Source organism: Neolamprologus brichardi, chromosome 14, assembly GCF_056152115.1.
Source record: "Neolamprologus brichardi isolate AB-2024 chromosome 14, ASM5615211v1, whole genome shotgun sequence".
NCBI classification, from domain to species: domain Eukaryota; kingdom Metazoa; phylum Chordata; class Actinopteri; order Cichliformes; family Cichlidae; genus Neolamprologus; species Neolamprologus brichardi.
In genome coordinates, this window is record NC_142117.1 from 8,501,229 (window position 1) to 8,526,661 (window position 25,433).

The 25,433-nt window shown below is 40.2% G+C and overlaps 1 protein-coding gene across 1 annotated transcript; it reads left to right on the top strand.

The window, feature by feature from the left end:
- The first annotated feature begins 1,604 nt into the window (after positions 1-1,604).
- farsb (phenylalanyl-tRNA synthetase subunit beta) lies at positions 1,605-25,070 on the top strand. The gene is made up of 18 exons (XM_006801158.3): positions 1,605-1,715; positions 6,367-6,422; positions 6,586-6,740; positions 7,257-7,329; positions 7,452-7,567; positions 10,749-10,899; positions 10,984-11,092; positions 11,291-11,361; positions 11,449-11,510; positions 11,868-11,919; positions 12,012-12,073; positions 14,062-14,269; positions 14,386-14,466; positions 14,585-14,677; positions 15,192-15,309; positions 15,674-15,826; positions 23,607-23,754; positions 24,094-25,070. Exons 1-18 carry the CDS (start codon positions 1,658-1,660, stop codon positions 24,872-24,874), a joined length of 2,547 nt encoding a protein of 848 aa, XP_006801221.2. The 5' UTR covers positions 1,605-1,657; the 3' UTR covers positions 24,875-25,070.
- Positions 25,071-25,433: the final 363 nt, after the last annotated feature.

Below are 25,433 nucleotides of genomic sequence, written 5' to 3' on the forward strand. Positions count from 1 at the left end.
AATTTTTCCTGAGATAGAAATATAATAATTCTAAACTGTTTATTGTAAAGTGGGCGATAAACAAACAAGATAGACGAGACTTGCGACAGAAAAGCCGATCAGCTGAACACTGATCAGTTTCATGATTGAAGTAGCAATGGGGGGAGAGAATAGGGGAAGAAGAGGCAGGTGCGCAGCGTAAAGACACAGAATAACTCCAGCTTTGTGTTTTTTATTTTCATTCTAGCTGAAGTACGGGACTAATCGCGTCCCTTTTAACCTCAATACAGATACCTCAATACCATTTTCTTCTGTTTATCTGTGATAAGATTGCTTTCAGAGCCGTAGCACAAGGAAGGGGGAGGGTGCAGCCAACCTCCTTGGCTTTCAGGCCAGAGTCGACCATGACCAATTGGCCAATCCACTACCTTTCATTGTTTATACCGTTACAAAAAACAAACAAAACAACAACAACAACAACCACAACAAAGCAAACATCTGCCCATCTGCCAACGGAAAATCACCATCGGCCCACACATCTGTTTGACCGTCCCCAGTTAATTCACAACGCCAGATAATCCAGAACACTGGCGCCACAGAACACCTGTCGCACCTCCATCAGCGGGCACTCCCGCATCAGGTGTCCCAGCAGCCCACACTTCTAGCACTCCTGCCCCAGTTTCTCGGGTACAGTACCGGTCACTTCCAAGTCCTGGGGAGGCAGAATGGAGGGAAACGGGTTAGTCGACTGCAACGGCGGTGTCAGGGGGCTTCCTTCTTGAGCCCCCTTTAAGTGATGATACTTGAAAATAGGTTAGGTGCTGCATTGCTTCAGCCCAAGCCTGTTCGGTCAGCACACGCAGTCTGTGTAATATTTAAATAAAGGTTTTGACCTTCAGCTTAAAGGAGCTTCGGGTTTTGTTTGTTTGTTTGTTTTAATATCTTGCACACTGTAGTACACTGTACAGTGTAATTACTGTACTTTTATTTTCTGAAAAGCTACTCTAAAGCTTCAAAACCTTTTTGGACAGAACTGAAGTATAAAAGTACGCGTGCCAAGGTTTATGTCGGGGCCCATGGGGTCAGGGGTCAGGCGTAAATTCGATTTACTCAGTGTCTTTGACAAATAAATTTAACTTACAAATATGTATTTTGAAGATGTTCAGCTACTTTCCAACCTTGAAACTTCTTTTCTGTGTGAACTTCAGCTTTCAGGTGAATAATTCGGTGTATTTCAGTTAAATTTAACAAGTTTCCCAAATATTTTAGCAATTACAGGATTTCAGCTAAAAAATATTCGCGTATCAGCTTTCGCACTGCATTTTCTTCAGGGAACGCATTCTCTAGTTATGATGATGATGATTTCTCCAGCACGCAACAATGTGTTACTGATTGTTTGAAGTAAAATTAAATAGCTAAAAAGCTGTAAATAAATAGCTTAACCTTTTTGTAGGTCTGAGACCCGGAGCTCACATGCTGCATTGCAAAAATTGAACAAATATATATCTAAACGTTTTCCTTATATTAAGAATGAACATAACGGCCTATGTTAAGTTCTAAATAAAGTTTTGTGAGAGTAAAAAAAAATGAATAATCACTCAGGCACCTCTGCAGACAACTACAACCGGCTAGTGAGGGTCCTTTTCCTCCACATAGCTGGTGACGACTAGCAGCGAACATGCCGACTGTCGGAGTTAAACGGGATCTTCTATTCAAAGCTTTGGGTAGAAGTTACAGTAAGTCATATTTACTGTATTTTCCGGTAACCTTTAATTTGCTCGTCTGTTTTCTCTTTTTTATTTTTGCTTCTAAACGACAGAGTTAGGTCAGTACGTTGTGAACTCGCTGTCTGATTGTTAGCAATGTAGCAGCTGCTCATGAACTGTACAGCTAATTTTAACTGCCTTCATTTCTAATTATTAAAGAAAGTACCACTTATTTGATGGCGAGTTTATTTTGGTTTATTTGTTAACTTATGTATTTTTTGCGATAAGGAAATAGTACTAGTTCATTTCTATCTGCCTGTTGACTGACGGCGTGATTGCATCATTTCCTCCGCTTCCTCCTGTCATTTAAGCCTCTGGGTTTGTTCAGAATCCCTATCCTGTCAGCTTGTTCGTTGCCAAAAGTGTCCACCAACAGATTAGGTGTGCAATTTTTATTATTTTTATGTTTTGTTGCTATTTTTACTGCATAAAGTCTTTAACATCAGTTTTTTATCATCTCTTTTTTAAGAAATATAAAATAGTCATTACGTTTGTTTGTACAATGGACTTGTTGGAGGACAACATCAAAAATGACCATTTCATATATTTGCAGTGCTGCCCGATTTTCTTGTATTGTTAATGGTAGAGTCTGGGACATGTAATCGATTAGATAAACATTGTCATGAATTCCCTCTTACTTTTGCTGTTTTGCTTCCACCACGATAAAATCACACTTCCTGCACAGCTCTCTCTCAGTGTACTTCATGACCAGTATCTCAAATCTGTTTTCTGCATTATTCGCTTTATTGGTTTATTATTCGCTTATTACGCACAAGTCATGTACAGTGCTGTTGGCCGCTGTTTTTTGTTTCCAAAAATGACCTCCGACAAGAAAGCATAATTTCTGCTGTTTAATACCGAAGAAATTTAAACTTTTTAAAATTATGCCAAATTGCAAAATGCTTGGCTGTGTCTCTAATAAAACATCTAACTTTGCTGTGCTTCACTTCAGCAGCATCGGGTAATTTTCATATGTCGATTCATGGTTTTCTTCAGTTTTTGATCAACTGCAGAATATTTTTAAGGCGGTTATCTGCTATAAAAAGCCAGACCAGGAAAATCTCTGCTGCGTTTAATCAGTGACAATACCCAGCTCTAGTGAGTAGCCTAGGCCTGACAGAAGTGGACGTAGCTGTGGATAATGAGAAAAGATGAAAAGAACGTTTGATTACTTTTTCGTTAAGGCCTGAGCCATCTGAAATTGATAGCTAGTGCTCTTACACGGAGCCATCAACCTCTCAGGTTATGTCTAACATTGGTCCGGAGACGGCATCGGATAATGAGCCTCATACGATTGACTCCGAGCCAGAGCCCACTAAAAGTAAAAGGGGAAAAGTGTATACAAAGTATTTCAAAGAGAGTGGCTTGACCAGTTTCCCTGGCTAAGATACAGTAAAGCTGACAACATGATGCACCTCATTTACTGTTGTGAGTGTGGAAAGACCATGGCCGGCAATACTGCATTTAATACTGGTGCTAATACGTTTCAAATTGAAATGCTGAAAAAGCACAGTGTATCCAGAAAAAGCATTATATGCCGCGATAAATGCACTGCTCAAGTATCCTCTCTCCCCGCTGCCTTTCAGCGGCAGGCAGCAGCAAACAGGTCGTCAGAGGAGGCTGAGAGGATGATTAAGTTTAACATTATCTACGTTATTGCTAAAGAGTGCCAAAGCACTTTAAGCACAAGCACTTTTTCAGTAACTTACTGTATATCCATACTATAAGGCACACTTAAAATCCTTTAATTTTCTCAAAAATCAACAGTGCGCCTTATGTATGAATTCTGGTTGTGCTTACTAACCTTGAACCGATTTTATGTGGTACACAGCGCTCATAAATCTGTCAAAAAATGTTTTAGTACTACTTTGGTAAGCTACGAAGGCGCACCGCTTGATGGATTGTTGGAGCATTATAGCTACTGTAGTCAGGAGCCTCGCGGAATAATCTAGGTCCAAAACTCGGTCTGTTTCAGGTCCCAAAGTCAAACGAACACAGTGTTCGTTTGACAGCGTTCGTTTGACAGCGTTCGTTTGACAGCGTTCGTTTGACAGCGTTCGTTTGACAGCGTTCGTTTGACAGCGTTCACCGTTGCTGCTTTACCAGGTGAAACAATTAAGTATAACATCCAGGCATCCATGAAAACAGAATTTATTAAATTTAACGGAGTTCGGAGTTAGCAGGAAGTTAGATGAAGATGAAAAAATATTGCCATAAACTTGTGTTTGTATTTTTCAACACCATGAAACAAACAATAGCGTATAATTTGAAACAAAAGATATTTTCATTGCGTCAACTGATATATTTCATCATGTCACACAGCCCTAGTGCTAATCACAGTAGAGAGGTCTTTGTAGGCACACTTTCCACAGCTGGAGCAAGTGGTTGCTGTTCTAATTTTGCAGGTGCACCTGTTGCACTTCTCATTTTGTTGGTTGGGTCACACTCTGGTGCAGACTACGGTATCTTGGGATCAATGGCAGAAGCAACTGATGAGCATCGGGGAGAAGGCCGTCTTGCAATTGTTGAAGTCACCAGCAGTGCCCCAGCTCTTCCAGGATCACTCTTCATTTGTAGGTTTTAGTAGACTACTACTCCTGTGAAGTGGTTTCCACGGGACAAAGGCATTGTATTCCAAGACATCTAGGAGATTGTAGAAAACAGCCAGCAGCTAGTTTTCCTTCAACAGCTCGAGGTCCCAACATCCTGTCTAGGTCATCCATACTGTATTTGTGCCTATTGTGGTCCAGCATTGCTTCTTGCTTCTAGACCTTCTCTTTTCCCCATCACTGACTGCTTATTCCCTGTGTGTTGTGCTCAAAAGAAGCACATTCCTCCCTTACTTGGCCATGTAGGATACCGCCATGGTAGTTTTGGTGAAGGCAAAGACAGACAACAAAATCTTCCTCTGTTGCAAGTGTAGGAGCTGGGGAGGTAGCTCTGGGTTGGTTCCCCTGAGCCAGAGCCAGTTTTTAATCTGTGGAGTTCCTTTGCCTGGATGAACGAAGTAAAGATGTTGTCATTGTGTCCTTGGAGCTCCTCTGTCAGTTGGAATCTGGACCCCTTTCCCTTTTTCACTTCTTGGGAACTTCCAGTCTTGTCATCCAACATGTCACATGTTGCTTTATTCTGGTGTAGGCTCACATCTCCACTTCATCTATACCCCCCCAATCCTCACACCTTCCCCTCCCGTGCAGGTTTGTAAGGGTACACAGTAACTAAAGGATCTCCTTTGTAATAAAAAAGTCAAAAGTAGATCTCAGGCTGCTCATGTAGGGAACTTTTTATATAGGCTGGGCTCTGGTCTGATACTAATGGGCATTGGATTGTAGAGCAGTTTCTCTTCAGTAGTGGGACCCACATGATTTTCCCTTCACGAGGCATCCACTCAGTCATCGGCTTCTCGTTCTCCAAAAATGCTCCTAGGTTCTTTGCCATCAGGTGCTCGCCCTCCACCGCTGTGTCTGCAAAGAGCCCCCGACATAACCCGATCCCCCTGAAGAAGAGGAGTCGGACACTGGCTAGAACTCGTCATCATGCGCTCAGCCTATTTGGAGATTGTCTCCTCATCTTCTGGAGAGAAGTATCTTCATCTTGGGTAGATGTCTTTTCTTCAAGGGCAGAAGACTCCTTGCTGTCCTTGCTCTCTGACCAGATCCTATAGACACTGCTTGAAGCAGTGATGCCCTTCTTGCCATCTTCTTGAAAAAAATGATCTGGAAGCTGTTAGGCTTACTTATAGCAGTAGCACTGACTGCACCTGCATAAACTTCAGGACAGATTTACAAACAGTGTTTGGTGTTGTTTTTTCCGGTGCAGCTTTAGCTGTGAACTCTCCAAAATGTCCTGTGATTATTATTATTATTGTTATTATTATTATTATTATTGTTGTTGTTTTTATTTTGAGAGTTAATATTTTGGGTATGGTATTTTTTTTTAATGAAAAGTACAAGAGTAAAGGTGCTTTTAGCATTTGCTTCAAAGTTAAGTTTGCTGTGGAAACTAAAAGCTCAGTAGCCTGCATCAACACAAATTCACTTCAGCTTATGTAATGTTTGATGCATCATAATTTATTTCAGTCTGTCTTGCAAATACATATTTCTGCTGCAATGTCATGCACAAACACAAACTATTATCTGACATCCTCAAGATCAAACCCGTGTCAAAACTGTGTCATTCTTTTGGTCCATTGGAGTCTGGTAAGCCATCATACGCCCCTATTGGAAACTAAGAATATTACATTAAATTGCTCGTTTGACTGAAAATGGGTAAATGGCGTAATTTAGTAAAAAACATTGAAAACTACAATTTTCATGTGTTGAGCTTAGAATGAAAATAATTTTACCTATTTGATTTAGTCAGTAACAAGGAATTAAAAAATGGGTTTCAGTTGGCCAAAAGTGGCCACCATAGAGCCAAGAGGAATAACTGCATGTATAGTGTATATTATTGATATAATTAAGGAGCCGAAGTTGGAAAATTAAAAAAAATAGTGAAAAATGAAGAAAGTGAAGTGTACACAAATGGCTAGCATAGAGCCCAGAGGGTTAAATGTGAGCAGGCTGCTGTGACATGTGCCAGTAAATATCTTCTAATAATGTCTCTCTGCCTTTTGTTTTAGCTGATGAGGAGTTTGACGAGCTTTGCTTTGAGTTTGGGCTGGAGCTGGATGAAATTGTAAGTACATGCCATCAAATACGAACAGCTCGCTATTTGTGGTTAATAAAGTAATACAGTAATGCTCTGTTATTGCAGAGATGTAAGTACAGTTCTTTGATTTGTCTACATTTGTGTCTGAATTCTGGCATGCTGAAGTTCCTCTTCCCTTTCTGCTTTACAGACCTCTGAGAAAGAGATAATCAGCAGAGAGCAGGGTGACACTAAGGCCTCAGGAGCATCTGATGTGATCCTGTATAAGATCGATGTACCAGCTAACCGCTATGATCTGCTATGTCTGGAAGGACTGGTTCGTGGACTGCAGGTCTTCAAGAATAAGTGAGTTTCAGAATATGCAAGCGTCTTCTGTTTCTGCAATTTTTAACAGGCTTAATCTGAAATAAATGATAAGAGATTTATTTATATATCAAGTTTTGTTGCCATGATTGACCAGCACTTTGTTTTTTTGTTTTGTGTACTGTATTTTCCGCACCATAAGGCGCACTTAAAATCCTTTAATTTTCTCAAAAATCAACATTGCACCTTATAATCCGTTGCGCCTTATGTATGAATTCTGGTTGTGCTTTCTAACCTTGAACCAATTTTATGTGGCACATGGCGCTCATAAATCTGTAAAACAATGTTTTAGTACGACTTGTGTAAGCTACGAAGTGCTTGATGGATTGTCGGATGGATTGTTGGAGCATTACAGCTACCGTAGTCAGAAGCCTTGTGGAGTAATCTAGGTCCAAAACTCTCTCCGCTTCAGGTCCCAAAGTCAAACAAACACTGCGGCATCACTGAGAGTTAAAACTGTTCTTCCCTCTAACCGCAGAGATTGTGTTTTTGTTTTAGGTTGGAGGTGCCCCGATACAAACGTGTTAGCCCACTCAGTGGGGAGCCTCAGAAGCTGATCATCACTAAGGAGGTGTGTGGAGATGTTCACAATTGTAAAATGTTTAACAAGAAAAAAAATAGTTTGTAACCTAGAACAAGTATCAGTGCGATTTGCCTGTTGACCCTATGTTTGCGGCGCTTCACTCCCCTCAGACGGAAGCAGTGCGACCTCACGCTGTGGCAGCAGTCTTGAGGAACATCACTTTCACACAGGAGCGCTATGACAGTTTCATTGAGCTGCAGGAGAAACTACATCAGAACATTTGCAGGTGAGAGCACACCAACCACCTACTATATATAACATGAATGTGTTTCCTTTAAAAATTTGAGTCTAAATGGCTAGCTGCAGCTTTATTTACGATGACAAGACCAACATGATGCTGCCATTACCTCTAACACTTGTTACTATCCTAAGTCACCTAGTTAGGTAACTAAAAACATAATATACTTATTTAAAAGTACTAAAAATGTTTTTGATAAGATCCAGTAATAAATCTTGCAGAACAACACTTATGTTTTGTGATGATAGTTTTATTCTTATGAAACTCACTGCAGAGCCAAAAATCATCAGGGCCTATGTTGCCTAAGATTGATTTTGCACATGCCTAAGGATGAGTTTCGTAAGAACTTAATTGTTTACTTTTTATTGATACTACTCCTTATTTTGTGTAAAATGTACTTGATGATTCGTCAAGTAACTAGATATGACAAAAAATCCTGGATGCTATTTTTTTTACTTTGATGCTTTATTTACAAAACAATGCTTTGGCGTTCTGTAGCCTTCATGGCAAGTGGTCCACATACATTTGCCAGTGAAACGGCACCTTGAGCAAAAGCATATCTAGGAGCAAGTGTGTCAATAAAAAGTGTGACAACATTAAGCCCAGGGAGCCCCCAGTTTTCAAGAAAAAGACCGATAACACAACAACAACAACAGTGACAAATTTGCTGTCATAATTTAACGTGGAGCTTTTCTGTACATATACAGGAAAGAGTGAAAAAGTGGTGCTGTTAATGAGACGGTGAGCTCAAATAGATTTATTACGGTAACCACTATTAAACCCCTTTACTGTGAAAAAGTTGGCAGGAGTCATTCATCAAACCACCTGATTACCAATCTGCAACATGAAGTAAAGCTAATTTTGTAGCTGCTGCCATTTCGTTGCAATTTGTTTTATATACTGCAAAACCTGGCAGAAAGCTACAGAAGTTCAAATAAAATATGCAGAGCTGTTAACCTTGTCTGATACCATGTTTTAATCAAGCAGCTCACTGAGGGCTGTCACAGTGACACCTGCAGCAAACAGGAGTGAGCTTACAGGGTACAAGACTACATTTATTTAAAGGCTTTTGTGACGTTTTATTTTGCAGATGTAGATTAATCTAAAATATGAATACCATATTGTAATAATAAAATTGTATTAACCTTTAAAAATAAACTAGGGTTTATTTTATATCTGCCTGTGAGTAACAGGCAGATATATATCTGCCTGTTACTCACACTGATCGCTTGGAATACTAATCAGGTTGAACCAGATAATCTTCCACGGCACACCTGATCATTTCTCATGGCACACCTATGTTATCACAGTGGCATAGTGGTAGGGAAACACTGATCTAACTCATCCAGGCCTGGTTGTCTCGAACACGCCGCATGGACATCCACCCAACTGATTTTCAGCCTTTTTGTTGGAGATGCAAATAGAGGCTCCTTTGATGCCTGGGGTTTTTTTTTTTCTTTTTTTTTCTTTTTAACATGTATTCCTAACCATGTGTTACACTTCACATCACATCAGCTTTTGATTGCAAATGAGAGCAAAATCCTTTCCCAATCAGAACATTTGAAAACATTGGTAGTGTTAATAAATTAATAAATGTTACACAAATACCAATTCAGCTCAGGTATCAATTTAATACTAGTTTTTTAATATCCTATCTTGTCCTGGGCTGTGAAACTCTACTGTCTAGTAATTATTGAAACAAATGAAAGTGTTGTCTCGGGGCCATTTGTTGTTGTTTAATACTAGAGATGGCACAATATCACTTTTTTATATCCGATACCAATATCATAAATTTGGATATCTGCCGATACCGATATGAATCCAATTGTGTATTTTATCATCTATAAAACTGTTGGTTTTTTTTAAATATTTTGCTGCATTTTGTAGAAATTCATACTCGAGTATTAAAAAGCAAAACATTAAAGCTATTCTGTTATACCTGTATGCAAAAAATACACTGCACACAAAATATTTCATAGTTCAGCAATACTGATCAGTCTAATAAACTTAAACCTACACCATCCTTACTATTCCTCCCTATTTTAAAGAGTATTTAGGTTGTTTAATATTTCCCCTAACTAATAGGGTTGCCAACTCCCAGCAAAAAAACATAGGGAATCACCGCCCACCCTCTGACTCATTATGCTTAATCGATGTAATCGACTTTAATTTAATGCACACGTAAAAAATAAATAAATAAATAAACTGCACAGAAATAAATTATTTTTCAAGAATAATTAAATAGAGTCAACATCTTTCTTCAACAGAATTGCAGACTGCACAGATGGTACCTTCCTAAAGCAAAAAGTACTATAACCTACTAACTATTTGACTTAATAGTTACTATATACAATAATGGACTTTATGCAGTTTACATCAGATGAAAACTTTGGTTGTAAGATTCAGATAATTATTTATTAAAAGCTAGACATTTTAAATGAGAATAAGAAAGAAAAGTATTTCTTTGTGCCCCCCTGTCTCTGTTAATGCCTTACCTGCCCCCCCAACATGTTTTTGCTAGACCCGCCCCTGCACAGTTACCTGCTCTCAGCTATGTAAAAAAGGATCCTGATGTAGAAAGTAATATTAAATAAATTCTAACAACAGCTTATCAAGCTTAAACGTGCTGCTGTTGTTTATCCGCTCGTTTCCTCTTTCTGGCCCAAAGTGGGCGATAAACCAACAAGAGAGACAGAAAGGCCAGTCAGCCGATTGTTGATCAGTTTTGTGAATTCAAGTAGCAACAGGAGAGAGAAGAAGAGGCAGTCGCTCCATATATCGGTTGTTAAGCTTAACGTGAGAATGCTTTACAAACATTCAGAGATGAACTTACACACTTGCTTTACTTCTCTGGGATAGCTTTCTCGGAGATGAAATGCCGGTTTGGAAGCACATAGCGAGGCTCCAAATGCTCCACCAGACAGCCGACAGCTCTCGCACAACACAGCCGCTCTATCACATGACGTATACTGCTCCGACGTGCTAAGGTCATGAGCTGGGTTACACCATGTCACAAGTTTTGTGAGGTGCTTTTATGATATTTAATGGATCGGATTACATTTTTAATTTCTCTCCAATATCCGATCCAGTAATTTAGATTTGTATCGGACCGATACGTAATATGGGATTGGTCCATCCCTATTTAATACCATTTATTATGTTTGTGCAGAAAGAGGAGCCTGGTGGCGATTGGGACCCATGACCTGGACACCATCTCTGGTCCTTTCACGTACACAGCCAAACGTCCAGGAGACATCTCCTTCAAGCCCCTCAGTCAGACCAAAGAGTACACGGCCACCCAGCTCATGAGCCTCTATAAGGTGAGCAGGTGAATGACTCATTGTGGGTCACACAGGCAATTTGTAGTTTTAGCTAACCCACTGATGTTCTGCTGATTCCTACAGACGGATAGCCACTTGAGGCATTATCTTCACATTATTGAAGACAAACCTGTGTACCCCGTCATCTACGACAGCAACGGCGTTGTTCTGTCTATGCCTCCTATTATCAACGGTGAGCGCTGTGACCTCATTCTGCTTTCATTTTCTTTCTTTTTTTATTCAAAAATTTGTGTTAGATTAGATTACACAGTATACAATTAATATATTTAGTTCATAAATGCTCAGGGTCTGTAGTTAGAGAAGATTAAAATAGGAAAGTAGTAACGCTTCTTAAAATGTTTCCAGTAAAATGAAGTGCCGTTTGTTTCAGGGGACCATTCAAAAATCTCCCTGAAGACTAAAAATGTCTTCATTGAGTGCACAGCGACAGACCAGACTAAGGTACAGTTGAGAGAAGAAAACAATAAATCTGTCACTTATCACCACTGTCATGAGAAACTGACTTTAACTTGATCACGTTTCCTGCAGGCGAAGACTGTGTTGGACATGATGGTGACCATGTTCAGCGAGTATTGTGCTCAGCCTTTCACGTATGTCACGTCTTCCTGAAATGCTGGCTTTGCTGTTTGCAGGCAGACAATAAATGGGATGTCGGGTCACTTATGCTTGTTCAGGATTGAAGATGGACATGTTGACTGTGTAGTATAGTGTAGAGGTTTATATAGCAGTGAGTCATATTTTCACTTTTTACCATGCTCTGCTGTGTGATGTGACAGCAGCTGTTTGCCATCAGCTGTCATATGTTTACTGGATATCATTTTAAAAGCCCATCTACAAGCTGTACTTTATTTCACCGACTTCTTGTCTGTCTGTGTTGTTAAATTCAACCCGGCTTTGACGTCACTGAATATTACATTTAGTGTGATGTTTTCTTCTTTCTCCCTCAGGGTAGAGGAGGCTGAAGTGGTGTACCCAGATGGCAAGACCTGCATATACCCAGTACTGTATCACCCACAGTTATCTGAAATGTAACACTAATTTCTTGGAATGGCTCTTAATTCTCGTCTCTTGATTTTGGGTTTACACTTTAGGAGCTGGCTTACAGGAAGGAGAAGCTGTCTGGTAAATTCATTAACCAGAAAGTTGGCATCAAGTAAGTCATTTATGTATCAGTGTAATTATCAAAGTTTGAGATGCATATGAAACACATGGATAAAATGCTTTTTAAAAAAAGAAAAAAAAGCCTTTTTTAAAATTAATAATAAAGCTTTAAAATAAATATCATGCTTACATGTTTCAGATTAACAAACATTTACGTAAAACAATGATAATCTGAATTTACTTTCAGTTCTCGACCTTTACCACCAATATAGGCCGGTACAGATAAACAGAAAGAAAACCCTCTTTAAAATTCTTTGATTTCTTTTCACACTTGCATGTTTCATATTGTCAGATAAATCTTAATATTAAACAACGATAATCTGAGAAAATGTGAAACAGTTTTTAAAGTGATGATTTTCTTAAGTAAGAGAAAAAAGCTTTCCAAACCTACCTTGTTAAATCACAAAAGTTTAGTTCAATTTCAGTGGTCACACTGAGGCCCGATTACTGCCAGATCTGTTGAATCAAACACTTTTTCACAGCACTATATTTTTAACTGATATATGGAGAGCAGAGTTACCTAAAACTGAACAATAGCTACTGATTGGTCAGTTTTAGGTAACTCATCTTTGAGCCACTTTCCCAAGTTTAAATACTGTAATTTTTAGGTTTAATAGATTTAATAAAAATTTAAAATTGTCAGACATGTCACTCTGATCGCTAAAATGTTTAATACAGTGAGGCGGTGTTCCTGTATCCCTTGTCCATTTAGTAAATATGTCTGGTGTACATTTATTACAATGGTTTAACTTGGCAGATTACATATGTTCACATTAACCAAGTACAGTGTGTTAGTCTGAGCTGTATGTTCAGTGTGTTTTGTTTTTTTTACTCAGGATAAGATTGATTTGAATTTTAAAGTAGTTTAATGCCTCAGAAGATGCTAAGATCAGTGTTTGAAGGAGACCGATTTGGAAAATTTTCATGACCAAAGCTCAAATGTAGCATCTCCCTTTCCTGGTATGATAAGTTGGTTAACCCTTGTGGGGCTGAGTTCAAAGATCTTATCAGTGATTTATCACATTGTACCAAATTTCAAACATATGTTTAACATACAAACTCACTATTTTTGCAGTCTGAAATATTGAAAATTGATGATCTAGTGAAATTCCAAACAGCACAAATTCTATTCAAAGCAAAAAATAAAGAACTGCCAGGTAATATTCAGAGTATGTTTTTTTTGAAAGAAGGAAGTTATAATTTAAGGGGTTTTTGTAACTTCAAAACAATGAAGGTACGTACTACAAGAAAAGGCTTTTGTGTTTCTGTTCATGGAGTGAAATTATGGAACAGTCTGAATATGGAATTAAAGCAATGTCCAAACATAAAACTGTTGAAAAAGAGTTATAAAAATATGATCTTCTCAAACTATAAAGAAAAGGAAAATATTTAAATTAAGTGAATGTCTCTATTTAAAAAAACAAACAAACAAACAAAAAAAACCTCATGATGTGATATTATAGTATATAGTATATCAGGAATCTGTTCACTATTTTTATTACAAATTATATCAGTAAGGAAGCTGACTAAATATTAACTGATAATTTATGGCAAAGGGGTGGGATTAAATTACTTTTACGTTTACTTCTTCCCACTCCCTTTCAACATGTAAATTAATCAGAACGTTTTTTTTTGTATGTAATTTGTATAGTATTTTTTTTTCTTTCTTATTTTCTTTTCTAAATGTACTTGTATATTGTTCACATGTTGAAATAAATTACCAATCAATCAATCAAAACTATTGATGAACAGATTTTTTCCACTCTGTCAGACTATAAATCCATGTTGGGCCCAGTGAGAACTGTCTGTAGCCACGTTTTTACTTTCCATTGAAAAGTTTCAGATCAGTTTATTAGTATATGTTCTTAAAATGATACTCACACTCTGCATTTGAGTCTTGGTACTAAAGCATTTCATGCTTGGTGTCAGCGGACGTTCAGTAACATGAAAAGGCTCACTTTTTTCCGCCTCTCCTGACAGTGAATCGACAGAGAAAATTGCTCAGCTGCTGACCAGGATGTGCCTGCTCTCCCAGGCTACCGGCGTCGGTGATGAGATTGAGGTCGAGATCCCACCCACTCGCTCGGACATCATCCACGCCTGCGATATCATGGAGGACGCCGCCATTGCCTACGGTTTCAACAACATTACCCGCACCACCCCACGCACCTACACTGTAGCCAACCAGGTAGCTGACTTTGCTTGTTTTCCATACATGGTGCATTACTGTAAGCAAATGCTGAGTTAATTAAACAATCAAGTGTGTCTAATCAAGCATGTGCATTCTTATGCATTTGTTCACAGTTCCCACTTAATAAACTGACAGAGCTGCTGAGGCAAGACCTGGCAGCCGCTGGATTTACAGAGGCCCTCAACTTTGCCCTGGTAAAAAAAAATCATATAACTTTTGTCTTGATTTGTTTGTTGTTGTTTTTTTGTTCAGGGTGGTTTTTTGTCTCTAAAAAAAAAAATCCTCAATTTTTTTCATCTTCTCTTTCTTTAGTGTTCTCAAGAAGATATTGCAGACAAGCTTGGGAAGAAGATCTCTGAGATGAGGGCAGTTCATATCTCCAACCCCAAGACTGCGGAGTTCCAGGTAATATACAGTCAAACAGAGAGACAAAAATGAAATGGTGAAGTGTTTTGGGCCTTTAAAAAAGACAAGAGAGAGTCACATTTTTATCCTCAAAGTAACTTAAAGAGTAGATTTTTTTTTGTTTGAGCATTAATTGGTCTTTTTAGATTATTATGTGTTTGGATATTTACACTGTACAGTAATCTGCAAACAACAGGCTGCAGTGAAATTCGGAAATGTTCAGCATGTCATCTGCAGGTGTTCATTTCACTGTCTGTGTAATGTACTGTACAAATGTTTCAACTCCAAATAATGTTTATAGGTGCATTTTAAAATTTCTCTCCTTAAGTTTAAAATGAAGAAGGTAAAGACGTTTAATGCTGGGATGATTTTGAGAAGTTGAGAACTAATCAGAAGCACAATGTTGTACTGTGATTGTTCCATAAGAGGGCGCCCTCTTCCTCCATAAGGAACTGCAGGCCTGTTTCCAGCTTGACCCGTTTTTTTTTGTTTTTTTGTTTTTTTTCTCCACCAGGTGGCGCGCACCACCTTGCTGCCAGGTCTGTTGAAAACCATAGCAGCCAACAGGAAGATGCCACTTCCCCTCAAACTGTTTGAGATATCAGACGTGGTGCTAAAGGATGAGACCAAAGGTAGGCGTCAACAAATCTGAAGTGATGGAGACATTTTTATTACATGTAGAGTTGTACAGTTTTGGAAAGATGAAAACTTTCCTAAACATTACAAATTAGATCAAGTGGAATCGTAGTTGAAGTTGATAGATTTACTTAAAGAAGGGTCGATGAATGTTTTAATAAATATAAAGGATTAAAAAAAACCCTAAAATGTGGCATACTGAATTGTGTGTATTAAGTAAGTAAGTAAACTTTTAAGCGCTTTTCACAGACAGACAATCACAAAGCGCTGTACACAAATATTAAAATATTAAAATAAACAATAAAATCAATTAGCTTTATTGTAGAAACTGTTACTTATGTCTCTCATCCTTCCACCCAGATGTTGGGGCGAGAAACAGCCGACGTTTCTGTGCTGTTTACTACAACAAGAGTCCGGGTTTTGAGGTCATCCACGGCCTACTGGACCGAACCATGCAGCTGTTGGAGGTGAAGCCAGCCCGAGGAGAAGGCTACCACATCCAGACTGCAGATGGTAAGAAGCGTGGAGATGAAGGGGGGTGTGGGCCTGTAGGAATGTATGTACTGCCTAGCTTTGTTAGTAAATAACTAAAGACTGGATTTGTAGAAGGCAGAGAAAATCCCAGCCACAGATTTCAAACCACGTGATCTTTTGTTTCTGTACAAGCTGTTGAACGAATTAATCCGCCTCGTGATGATAAAAGGCAGGTTTTGTTGACATTATGTAAATCCAGTCTTTGACTAGCAGCAACTGCATTGTTGTGTTTGCTATGAGAGCAGCATGTACATGCTTTATTGTGAGGGAACATTTATCATCGCACAGTTCTGGTTCAACTCCACACTGGCTTGCATCATCAGTGGTGAGGGTAACTCCACAGGAAGGATATACAGAAGCTTGTGTATGTATACACAAGGTATAGGGGTGATGTAGTGATTGGCATGGATATGAAAATGGATTGATGGCTTTTTTTTAAAAAAGATTATGGATTGTGAATAATCGGTAGTTGCTTGGGCTGTTTAAATCAAAAAACACATCAGGAGTTGCAATCATAGACGGATAACTACGGAGTAATAAATCAGAAGTTATGCTGTAACTTCAGCACATTGTAGTGTCTGTCTGTTTTTATCTTATGTTGCATGGTATTGCATTTTTGAGCACACCATCTGATTACTTGGAAGTCGTGGCTCAAAACTAACATTTAGATCTTTGAGTTATCATTGACAACATGGTTGCTACACATGTAGTCAGACAGGGTTAGGATCCTTTATTTTTCCCATTCTTCATGCTGTAGTGCCTGAGCAGGAAGAACAGGTCTTTGTGTGTGTGTGTAAAACTGACCACACACTTTTTTTTTTTCTTTTGCTAGCACACAGAATTGTCAAGTAGCCACCTTCGCTCAATAAAAAGTTAATGGAGAGCATGACCGGGTTTCTCCTCTGGTCTTGGTAGGACTGAACATGGACAGTTGCTACAGTAGTTTATATTTTCAGTCTCTTCTGGAATAGACTGACCGGCTTCTATTTTCTTTTTCTTTTTTTTAAATGTATTTATTTTGGGACATAAAGAACTGGAGTGAAGGTCAACCCCCGCTTCCTTCTTCACCTCCAGATTGCTCACCAATTCCTGTAAGAAGAGGTTATGACTTATGTTTTGTCTGTTTTAGAAAGCTGCAGAGTGAGTTGCATCCAAAAATCTGAAAGATGTGTGGGAAGGATTTTAGAGCTTTCTCACTTAAACATTCTGCTACAGCTGAAAATATGAACAGTGACCAATAATCATCAGTAGGGATGGGTACCGGTATCCAGTGCCATCATGGCACCGGTTCTGACATAAACGTTAGTAACCAGACCGAAAAGCAGCGCACATTTCAGTGCTTTATTTCGGTGCTTTTTTTTTTTCCTGAGCTGTGATACACTTTAGATTCTAGCCAATCATTTTACGTTTCCGAGGATAGTAGGCGGGTCTAGGTACGTAGGTTCTTTTAGAGCAGAGCTACAGATTAAAAATGCCCAAGGCGAAGCGGTCAAAAGTCTGGCTGTACTTCACAGCAAAATATGCAAACTAAGCAGCCTGCAACAAGTGCTTTTAGGTGATACTGTGCAAAGGAGGTAACACCTCAAATCCAATGAAACACCTGGCAACGCATAGCGGGTTTTTTTAAAGCCGAGAAATGTGTCGTATTTGATAGCTTGCTGCGAGACCTCACACCGTGCACATCTACTGCGGGTGTAGCTGTAGCCCTGCCAGTGTAGCAGAAATGATGACGGATAATGATGCAGCAGCAGCCGTTCTTCTCTGCGTGAGTAGCTTAATGTTGTTCGTGTGTAATTTACGTTGAGTAGGCTAACCACGTTATTACATTAATGCATGTAAGGTGAACTAGCAAACACCGTCGTAGTTACATGCGGCTGTCTTCTTGTTTGATGGCAGATACTCCCTTCACCCTGGCCAAAAAGGCTAAAATGACCAAAGAAAAAGTGAGAAACAGCTAAACATGAGAGGTTTTTGGACAAAGTTAGTGTTTTTTCCATTGTTTAAGCACTGCTTCCAGCCAAGAGTGATACCATATTTGCCCAATAGCTGCAGAAAAGGCTAACATTGTTATCTTTTTACAAAAAAACAGCTGAACATGAGGTTTTTGGACCAATTTTGTGTTCTCCATTCTTTAAGCACCGGTTTGAGCACCGTTTAAGCACCGGCACCGTTTCAAAAGTACCGGTTTGGCACCGGTATCGGATAAAACCTAAACGATACCCATCCCTAATCATCAGATATTTTTATGTTTAGAAATCTTATGTTATTTGAGCTCTGTTATTGATAGTAGACTATTTAGTGAGCAGGACTTGGCTAACATTATGAAGAGTAGCACTACAGCACATTTAGCCAATGATAACAGTAAAATTTTAACAATATGGTAATATTAAGGGTCAATTGTTGAATTAAGTCACCCTCACAATTAGTTTTGTCCAGATCCAAAGTCTTACAAGCCTAGTGGCCTGCTGTTTTTGTGCGAAACTACAACTGTTAAGTAGGCTAATGCATCTCATTAGCCTACTTTTACCTTGTGTGTTTAACTCTACATGTGTAATATGTGTTTAAGATATGTAAAAGTAACCATCCACAATGATGAGGTAGTTGTTACAGGACAACAATGTAACGGCAAAATGACATCATGATCGACAGCCTTGCTTTTATACAGGAGTGGAACCAGTTGAGTTGAGTCCCCTATTGTCTGTATTATAGAAACACTGCAGATGGGTGGTGCTCCTCTGTAAACCTTTGCCAAACTGTCTGAGAGTAACTGTTTGCAATTGTTTGCAGACAGGTGGCCTTCCACCTGGCCTCCTGTGCAGTCACCCAGAGGTGGAGGTGTGTTGTATAAAATGTGAAGAAATCATCAGGCAAGGATTCAGTATCTCTCTCCTTGTGTGTGCAGAGATGGATCTAATACACCACAGCTTCACTTTTCAATCTGTGCCTCATAATTAATGGTATAGTGACTAAAACATGTCAAAATATTTCTTTATAAACGATTCTTTGTCAAGGATATCCCTTTTGAAGTTGACTGCATGTAAATCATTCTAATGCACACCATCCAGACCTGGCTCAAATCCACCAGGATGTTAAAGCTGCAGTGCTGCCAATGCATCTACACTTGATGCCAACATTTGACATGTTGGTGTTGTTGGTGTCATCCAGTGTCTCTAACACCTGGAAAATACCAGATACCATTTTAGTGGGAACTCATAATGTGTCATCAGTGTCAGTTTTTGTGACACCCTGATTTTCAACACGTATTATATTACGTTCCTTGGTCTACTTGCAAGTCGAGCAATCACATCCCATCAACCTAATAAATCATTCTAACCCTCTTTCTCTTACATTCATATACAGATGGCATTAAACTGTTCACATCAGCGTTGGTGTTTCGGGGTCATGGACTCAGAACACCACACCACTTCACTCTAATGATGAAATGCATCTGAGCACATTTTCATAGGGATTCTTTCTTAAGTCACTGTGAATGAAATTAGTCATATTGCATCAGCACTTGGAGCCTGTTGAGAAATCTGCTGACCTTTTATTCTGAAAGGCTCTTTTAATCTCAGAGAACTTGAAAGCAGTAAACTGTACAGTGCGAATGCATTTTCTTCTTCACAGTCCGCTGATATTAACATGTGGTGACACGTGACCAGCTTTGTCAAATTTACTGTAAAGCTAAGTTTGAATGGCAGGTGTGACTCAGTTTCTGATGCAGTTGCTCTGTTCCTATGAGATTGTTAATCAGAAATGTTCGACTGCAGGCCAATCTGTATGCATCTGAGCTGCCCCAAGTTTCCCAGAGGGATTCTCATCCATTCATTTCAGTTTTAGATTCCTCGCCTCTTTCCATTTCCCCCACCCCCAGACCCATATTTTCCTACCTATTTACCTCTCCACCCACCACTTCCGCCCCACCTCTCCTTTGGGCTTTGCAAGGTCACGCTGTAGGATATCTGCCTGTACTGGCCCATTCAGACTGCAAATCAATGGGCTCAAGTATCGGTGAATGAGAGATGAGTGCAGAGAGAGGAGTGGGGAGGATTGAAGGCAGACATAGGAGAGGAAAAAGGGGGGGAAAAACTACAGGGTACAGATAAAAACTTGGGGGTGGGGGGCAGATGAAAAAAGCTAGGTATGAGAGCGTGCATAGGCTGCAGTGTGGAGAGGAGCACAGGAGTCACGTCACCCACTGCAGTGCCGAGCAACGAGACAGACTGGCACATACAGCACCCACCCACGGGTGCTTAGACTGGCCATCTGACAGGCATAAAGTAACACACATACTTCAAACAGGAGCTGAAATGGACATCCTCACAGTTTGCTCTCATGCACAACATACTGGAACACACACTCCCACTCACTCTACCTTCTCCATTTGTTTTTTGCTCTAGTCTCTATGCACCATTAGCCCCACACATGTCAGCATGTCCTTAAACCCATTACAAGGTCGTGACCCAGTCTCATAGCCCACCTGATGCAGACACATGTCCTCAGGATGTGTCCATCAGCAGCTCTGCTGCTCCCTCAGCATCGCTCCCCAGGAATACATGTCAGTCGTGTTTCCACCACTCAGTGCAGAAAGGAGATGAAATGACGAGTCAGGGGAACAGAGGCAGAGCAGAAAACACTTAAATGACAGATGCCCACGTTTCACTTAACAACTGTGTCCAATGCGAGGTCTCGGCCCATTTGTTAGTATCATGTCTTCTATGTTTGTTCGCTTTCTCACCTAGAGCGATCAGTCTGTGTGGGTGTGCTTTCTAAATTGTTCACAGGATGAAGGTTCAGTTTAATGACACTAAGGACAGATTGAAAATAAGGACAGATTATTTTCAATCTGTCCTTTGGTTATTGTCCCTGTTTGTAGGGATTTAGGTGATGTAACTCGGTGTTCCAACACAGAAACAAGTGATCAAGTCTGTTTTATATGAGACTTGATCATTATACAAAATTACTTGGGGGCGAAAACAGTGAGCAGTACTAAAAATAACCAAGTAAGCTGTTGTAAATGTGCAACATTTAACAAACCAGCCTCTTCTGTCTATATATACACAGCCTAATATTTTTCCCTCTGTGCTGTAGAGACTTGTCATTGGCATGAGCAAAACACATTATGCATCTGCTATTGACATTAGTTTTAATGGTGATAACAAAACTGTAGACCATCCCCAGCTGTAACTAAGGAATCTTGACTGACAACGTCTGCTCTTACCTAGATTGAATTCATTTTAAGGGTAGAATTATAATATCATATCTCAGGAATACACACTGTTTATCATAATTAGCAGAAATGATGGCTGAAGCTATAAAAGCAAGACCTGGAATAAGATTTGGTGGATTTTTAACCCATTCACAAGTTCTCCTAAAATGTGGAATTAAAAGCAGGGAAAAGCCTCAAAAAACATAAAAGTGATTACTGAAATTCATTTGATGAAAGTCAGTTATATTGGTACTAATTTCAGGTGTGCACCAGCTCACATAGTGAGGCATTCGTTGCAGTTTGCTGCTCGTTAAATTGATTAAGAACTTGTATGAATTGTCTCTAAATAAAATAATGGTGATAAATTGTCCAGTTGGACTTGTTGATGATGCTCCGATCGAACCGCAGCTTCCACTGAAAGCTCCACTGCAAGTTGGAGGAGAGGGGGCGGAAAGTGGCGGGGCTCAAGTGTAGGGTTTTCATTGACTGATTGGTTATTTAAGATGTACCCGAGCTATTTATATAGTTACCATGGCATCCTGCTCACGGTGCAAGGAGATGACGTGTGAACTGACGCAAGCACATTCCACCAATTTAACAGGCACTGAAATAACTGCTCGACGTTTTCTGCTCTCGCAGCCCAACACGTTTGAAAGCTCATGCATTTCTCTCGTAAGCCTTCGTCCACAGCAGTGATGGAAGATCTAAGCAGTGGGCTCTGGAACCCATTAGCAAGGCAGCGTGGGAAGAAGCGGTGCATGATGGGAGAATGCTGTGTCTGTGTGAGAGTGTGTGGGGCTGTAGTCATAGCAACCACTGTATCTTGTTATCTCCTGACAAGTCTGTCTTTCAGGCAGGTTTTTTTTTTTTTTTTTTTTTTTTTTTTTTTTGAATGAAGTGAGCAAACGGCTCTCACACAAACAAAAGTGTTTTCATATTTGTGTCGATGGCGAATTTTTCTTCCCATCTGGAGCAAAGTGACCTTTTTCTCTTTTTTTTTTTTTGGTTAGTCCAGATGTTGACACACTTACCGCATCATGTCTGAGGGAGACTAAGCCAATTATGGTCAAATGGCCTCCAGTAGTGGTTATTTCAGAGTAATGACCCATGACATTTTCACATAAATGGTGTTCCTTTCTGTGCTTTATCATTGATCAGTAATAAACGGTAAGAGTCAAGCTCATACTCAGTCCAGAGGGCTGTTTTCAGTTTTTGAAGTGTTTTTTTTTTTTCATCTCAAAGAAAAAGATGCACAGGAAGTAAAGCCTTTCGAGGTTTTCGCTTAGTTCTTATCAGCTAACCAGTGATAATGAACGTGGGTGAACAAATTCTGATCAAGGAACAAGAAAAGCTGCACAGTGTTGCCCACATGCTGCACTTGACTCATGATCATTGTAATGTAAAGCAGGAGAAACACCAAACACGTCCAAGGAGCTGGCAAAACACCTCATTTGGAGATGTTGCAACTATGGCACAAACAGGATCCAAGAAACACCTAAATCATCACAGTTGGGTGTTTAGATAGTAATACGGGTGGGGGGGGGACAAACAAAAAAACAACAGCAAAAAAATGTGCTTCACAGTAAGGTACAAAAAGCTTGTGGAGGTGATAATTGTCCAACAAAAGAAGTTGCTCTCGCGGGAGCTCAACAGTCTGGTCTGTGGCAAGAGTATAAGTTGGTGCCAGGTGTTAGTAGCCAAGACCTGGGAGTCTAATTTAAGCTGTTTTATTTGTGAGCAGAATCCAATCAGGGCAGTGGACCTTCAAATCAGTTTTATTTATCTAACCCCACTTCAATCATTTTATATATTGTAATGTAACAAAAATGTTTCAAAAATACAAAGACGAGACAGAAGAAAGGAAAAAGTTTGACCATCTTTAAAAAATGTACCCAAGGGTAAAACCAGTGAGAGACTGCGACTAGGTGGAGGGCCACACTGATGAGCTTTCTTTATAAGCTGCTTGGTACCGCCCTCCACAACAGCCCCAGTTGTGGCCCCTTGGGTAGATTAGTTGGCCACCCCTGCCCTTTAGGATGTTTCAGTAATTGTAGCTGGTTTGTTGTCTTGGGCTAAAAGATTAGATGCTCCATATGCTTCATTTTTCCAAGTCTTTTTTTGCTTTTGTGTTTTTTGTCATTGGACACAATCCTGCTTCACTGCTGCCACCCAGGCCTCACATTTTTAACCATTGTCACATCTTAAGAGATGAGGTAGCCATTCTGGCCTAAACTCTGACCATTATTCTTAAAGCTTCCTTATGTGGAAATTCTCCTGCTTTTCACTTTAGCAGTATAATTCAGAATTACTGTGTCACGAATGTCATGAACATTCACACTGTATTATGAACAAAATTGGCCATTACTAAAGAACACATGTATATTCATGATGGCAAATGAGTCCGTTGCTTTTTATTAGGAGAAAGCTGCCTGGAGCTCCTTAATTTCTAAAAGAAAAAGATAACTGTTGCAATGTTTTCTTCTAAAATGGCTTTAACAAGAAGGAAGTGGGGCCAAACTGTTACGTTTATTTATTTTTTCCCCCTTTCAGATTCCACCTTTTTCCCCGGTCGCTGTGCTGATATCTTCGTCCGTGGAAAGAACGTCGGGCGTCTCGGAGTGCTACATCCAGATGTCATCAATCGCTTCGAGCTGACAATGCCCTGCTCCGCCCTGGAGATGGACATCGAACCCTTCCTGTGATTTTACATTCCTAAACCTAAAACCACATATAGCTGTGTGTTTGGTGTATGTTACGGAGGTGTGCTGCCGATGATCGTTTTAGTTGGTTAATCAGGCGACAATACTGTGTGGAAACATTGTTTTATATAAGAGTAACAGGGCTGTTTTTACTGACGTCAGAATAATTAAAAATTAACAACACTCCATTGTGTTTGCAGCATGTGTTTGTGCGTCTGTGTGTGGGCTTGCGCATGCATGCCTGATCTTAATTTAGCCTATTTGTGCCTTGGGGTTAGTGCATGGTAATTAAACTGAGTGACTCATTACCTGTTGCTCTGTTGCCTTGGTTCTTCCAGTGGCCACACCGCTGAAACTCCCCTCACACGCGACGTTCCCATGAGAGAAGTCGTCAAGCACAGGTTCCCCACACGAGATGAATCCCAGCAGAGCGCCCACTCCCGCCCGACTTCCACAAAAACTGTGTTTGGTGACGTGAGCACACAAGTCGGCCTCGAAGCTCTCAGTGATTTTCTGGCTGACAAAAGCTACATCGAGGGTTTTGTGGCATCCCAAGCTGACATGATCGTGTTTGACGCCATCCCCTCTCCTCCCTCACCGACGCTCTGCCACCTCTGGCGCTGGTACAACCACATAAACTCTTTCCAGACAGACAGAGCTCGTCTTCCATCAGCAAAGAGTCGGTATGTCCTCCCAGCTACCCCCCCGGCCACGCCAAATGATGCCAGCGACGAGGAAGACATCGACCTTTTTGGGTCGGACGATGAGGCAGAGAGCACAGAAGCGGCCAGAATCAAGGAGCAGCGTCTTGCCGAGTACGCAGCCAAGAAATCCAAGAAGCCAGCTCTCATTGCCAAGTCCTCCATCCTGCTTGACGTCAAGCCCTGGGACGACGAGACAGACATGTCCAAGCTGGAGGAGTGCGTCCGCAGCGTCAGTATGGACGGGCTGCTGTGGGGGCAGTCCAAGCTGGTGCCAGTGGGTTACGGCATCAAGAAGCTCCAGATAGGATGTGTGGTGGAGGACGATAAAGTGGGCACTGATATGTTGGAGGAAGCCATCACCGCCTTCGAGGAATATGTTCAGTCTGTGGATGTGGCTGCTTTCAATAAGATCTGAATCACTGAGACAAAACGGTGCCATCTGAGATTTTGTGGACTTGGTGTAAGCTGGGTGATAAATGCAATGTTCAGTTAATATTCCAGCATCACTGTATTAAAGAGGCTAATGCTCAGGTGCTTCATTTCTTTATCCTTTGATACAAGTCTAAAAGGGTTTTGCCTTCAGACACAATTAAAGCCATTCAAACTTGTGACTTGAGTGCTCTGAATCTTTGTTTTTTCCACATGTCATCTGCACCTGTTTATACATTACTAGCAAATGAAAGAAATTTGTGAAGCCAGTGGACTCCTGTAAGAAAACAAGTCACGCAGACATCAATCTGCACTGTACATGAAGTCTGACAAGTGCTCTCACATTCTTTTAAACTCTACTGTAGCAAAGGGAGCTTAACTGCTTCATTCCTGCACTAGACAAAGTAAGCAGGCCAGCATGGTGTAACATGCTCTAACCTGCTGAGAGGACAAAGGCGGGTTCGGCTGAAATTAACTTGTCAGGATTCAGTTATACTGGATTTGGTATGAGCAAATCAGGTTTAAGGTGTGGTTCTCCCAACTGC

Bases quoted from the DNA above. Each gene is read 5' to 3' on its own strand.
- farsb (XM_006801158.3), top strand. From the start codon at position 1,658: ATGCCGACTGTCGGAGTTAAACGGGATCTTCTATTCAAAGCTTTGGGT. The intron at 7,330-7,451 runs GTGTGTGGAGAT...CACTCCCCTCAG, and splicing joins AGCTGATCATCACTAAGGAG to ACGGAAGCAGTGCGACCTCA. The intron at 15,827-23,606 runs GTAAGAAGCGTG...TCCCCCTTTCAG, and splicing joins CCACATCCAGACTGCAGATG to ATTCCACCTTTTTCCCCGGT.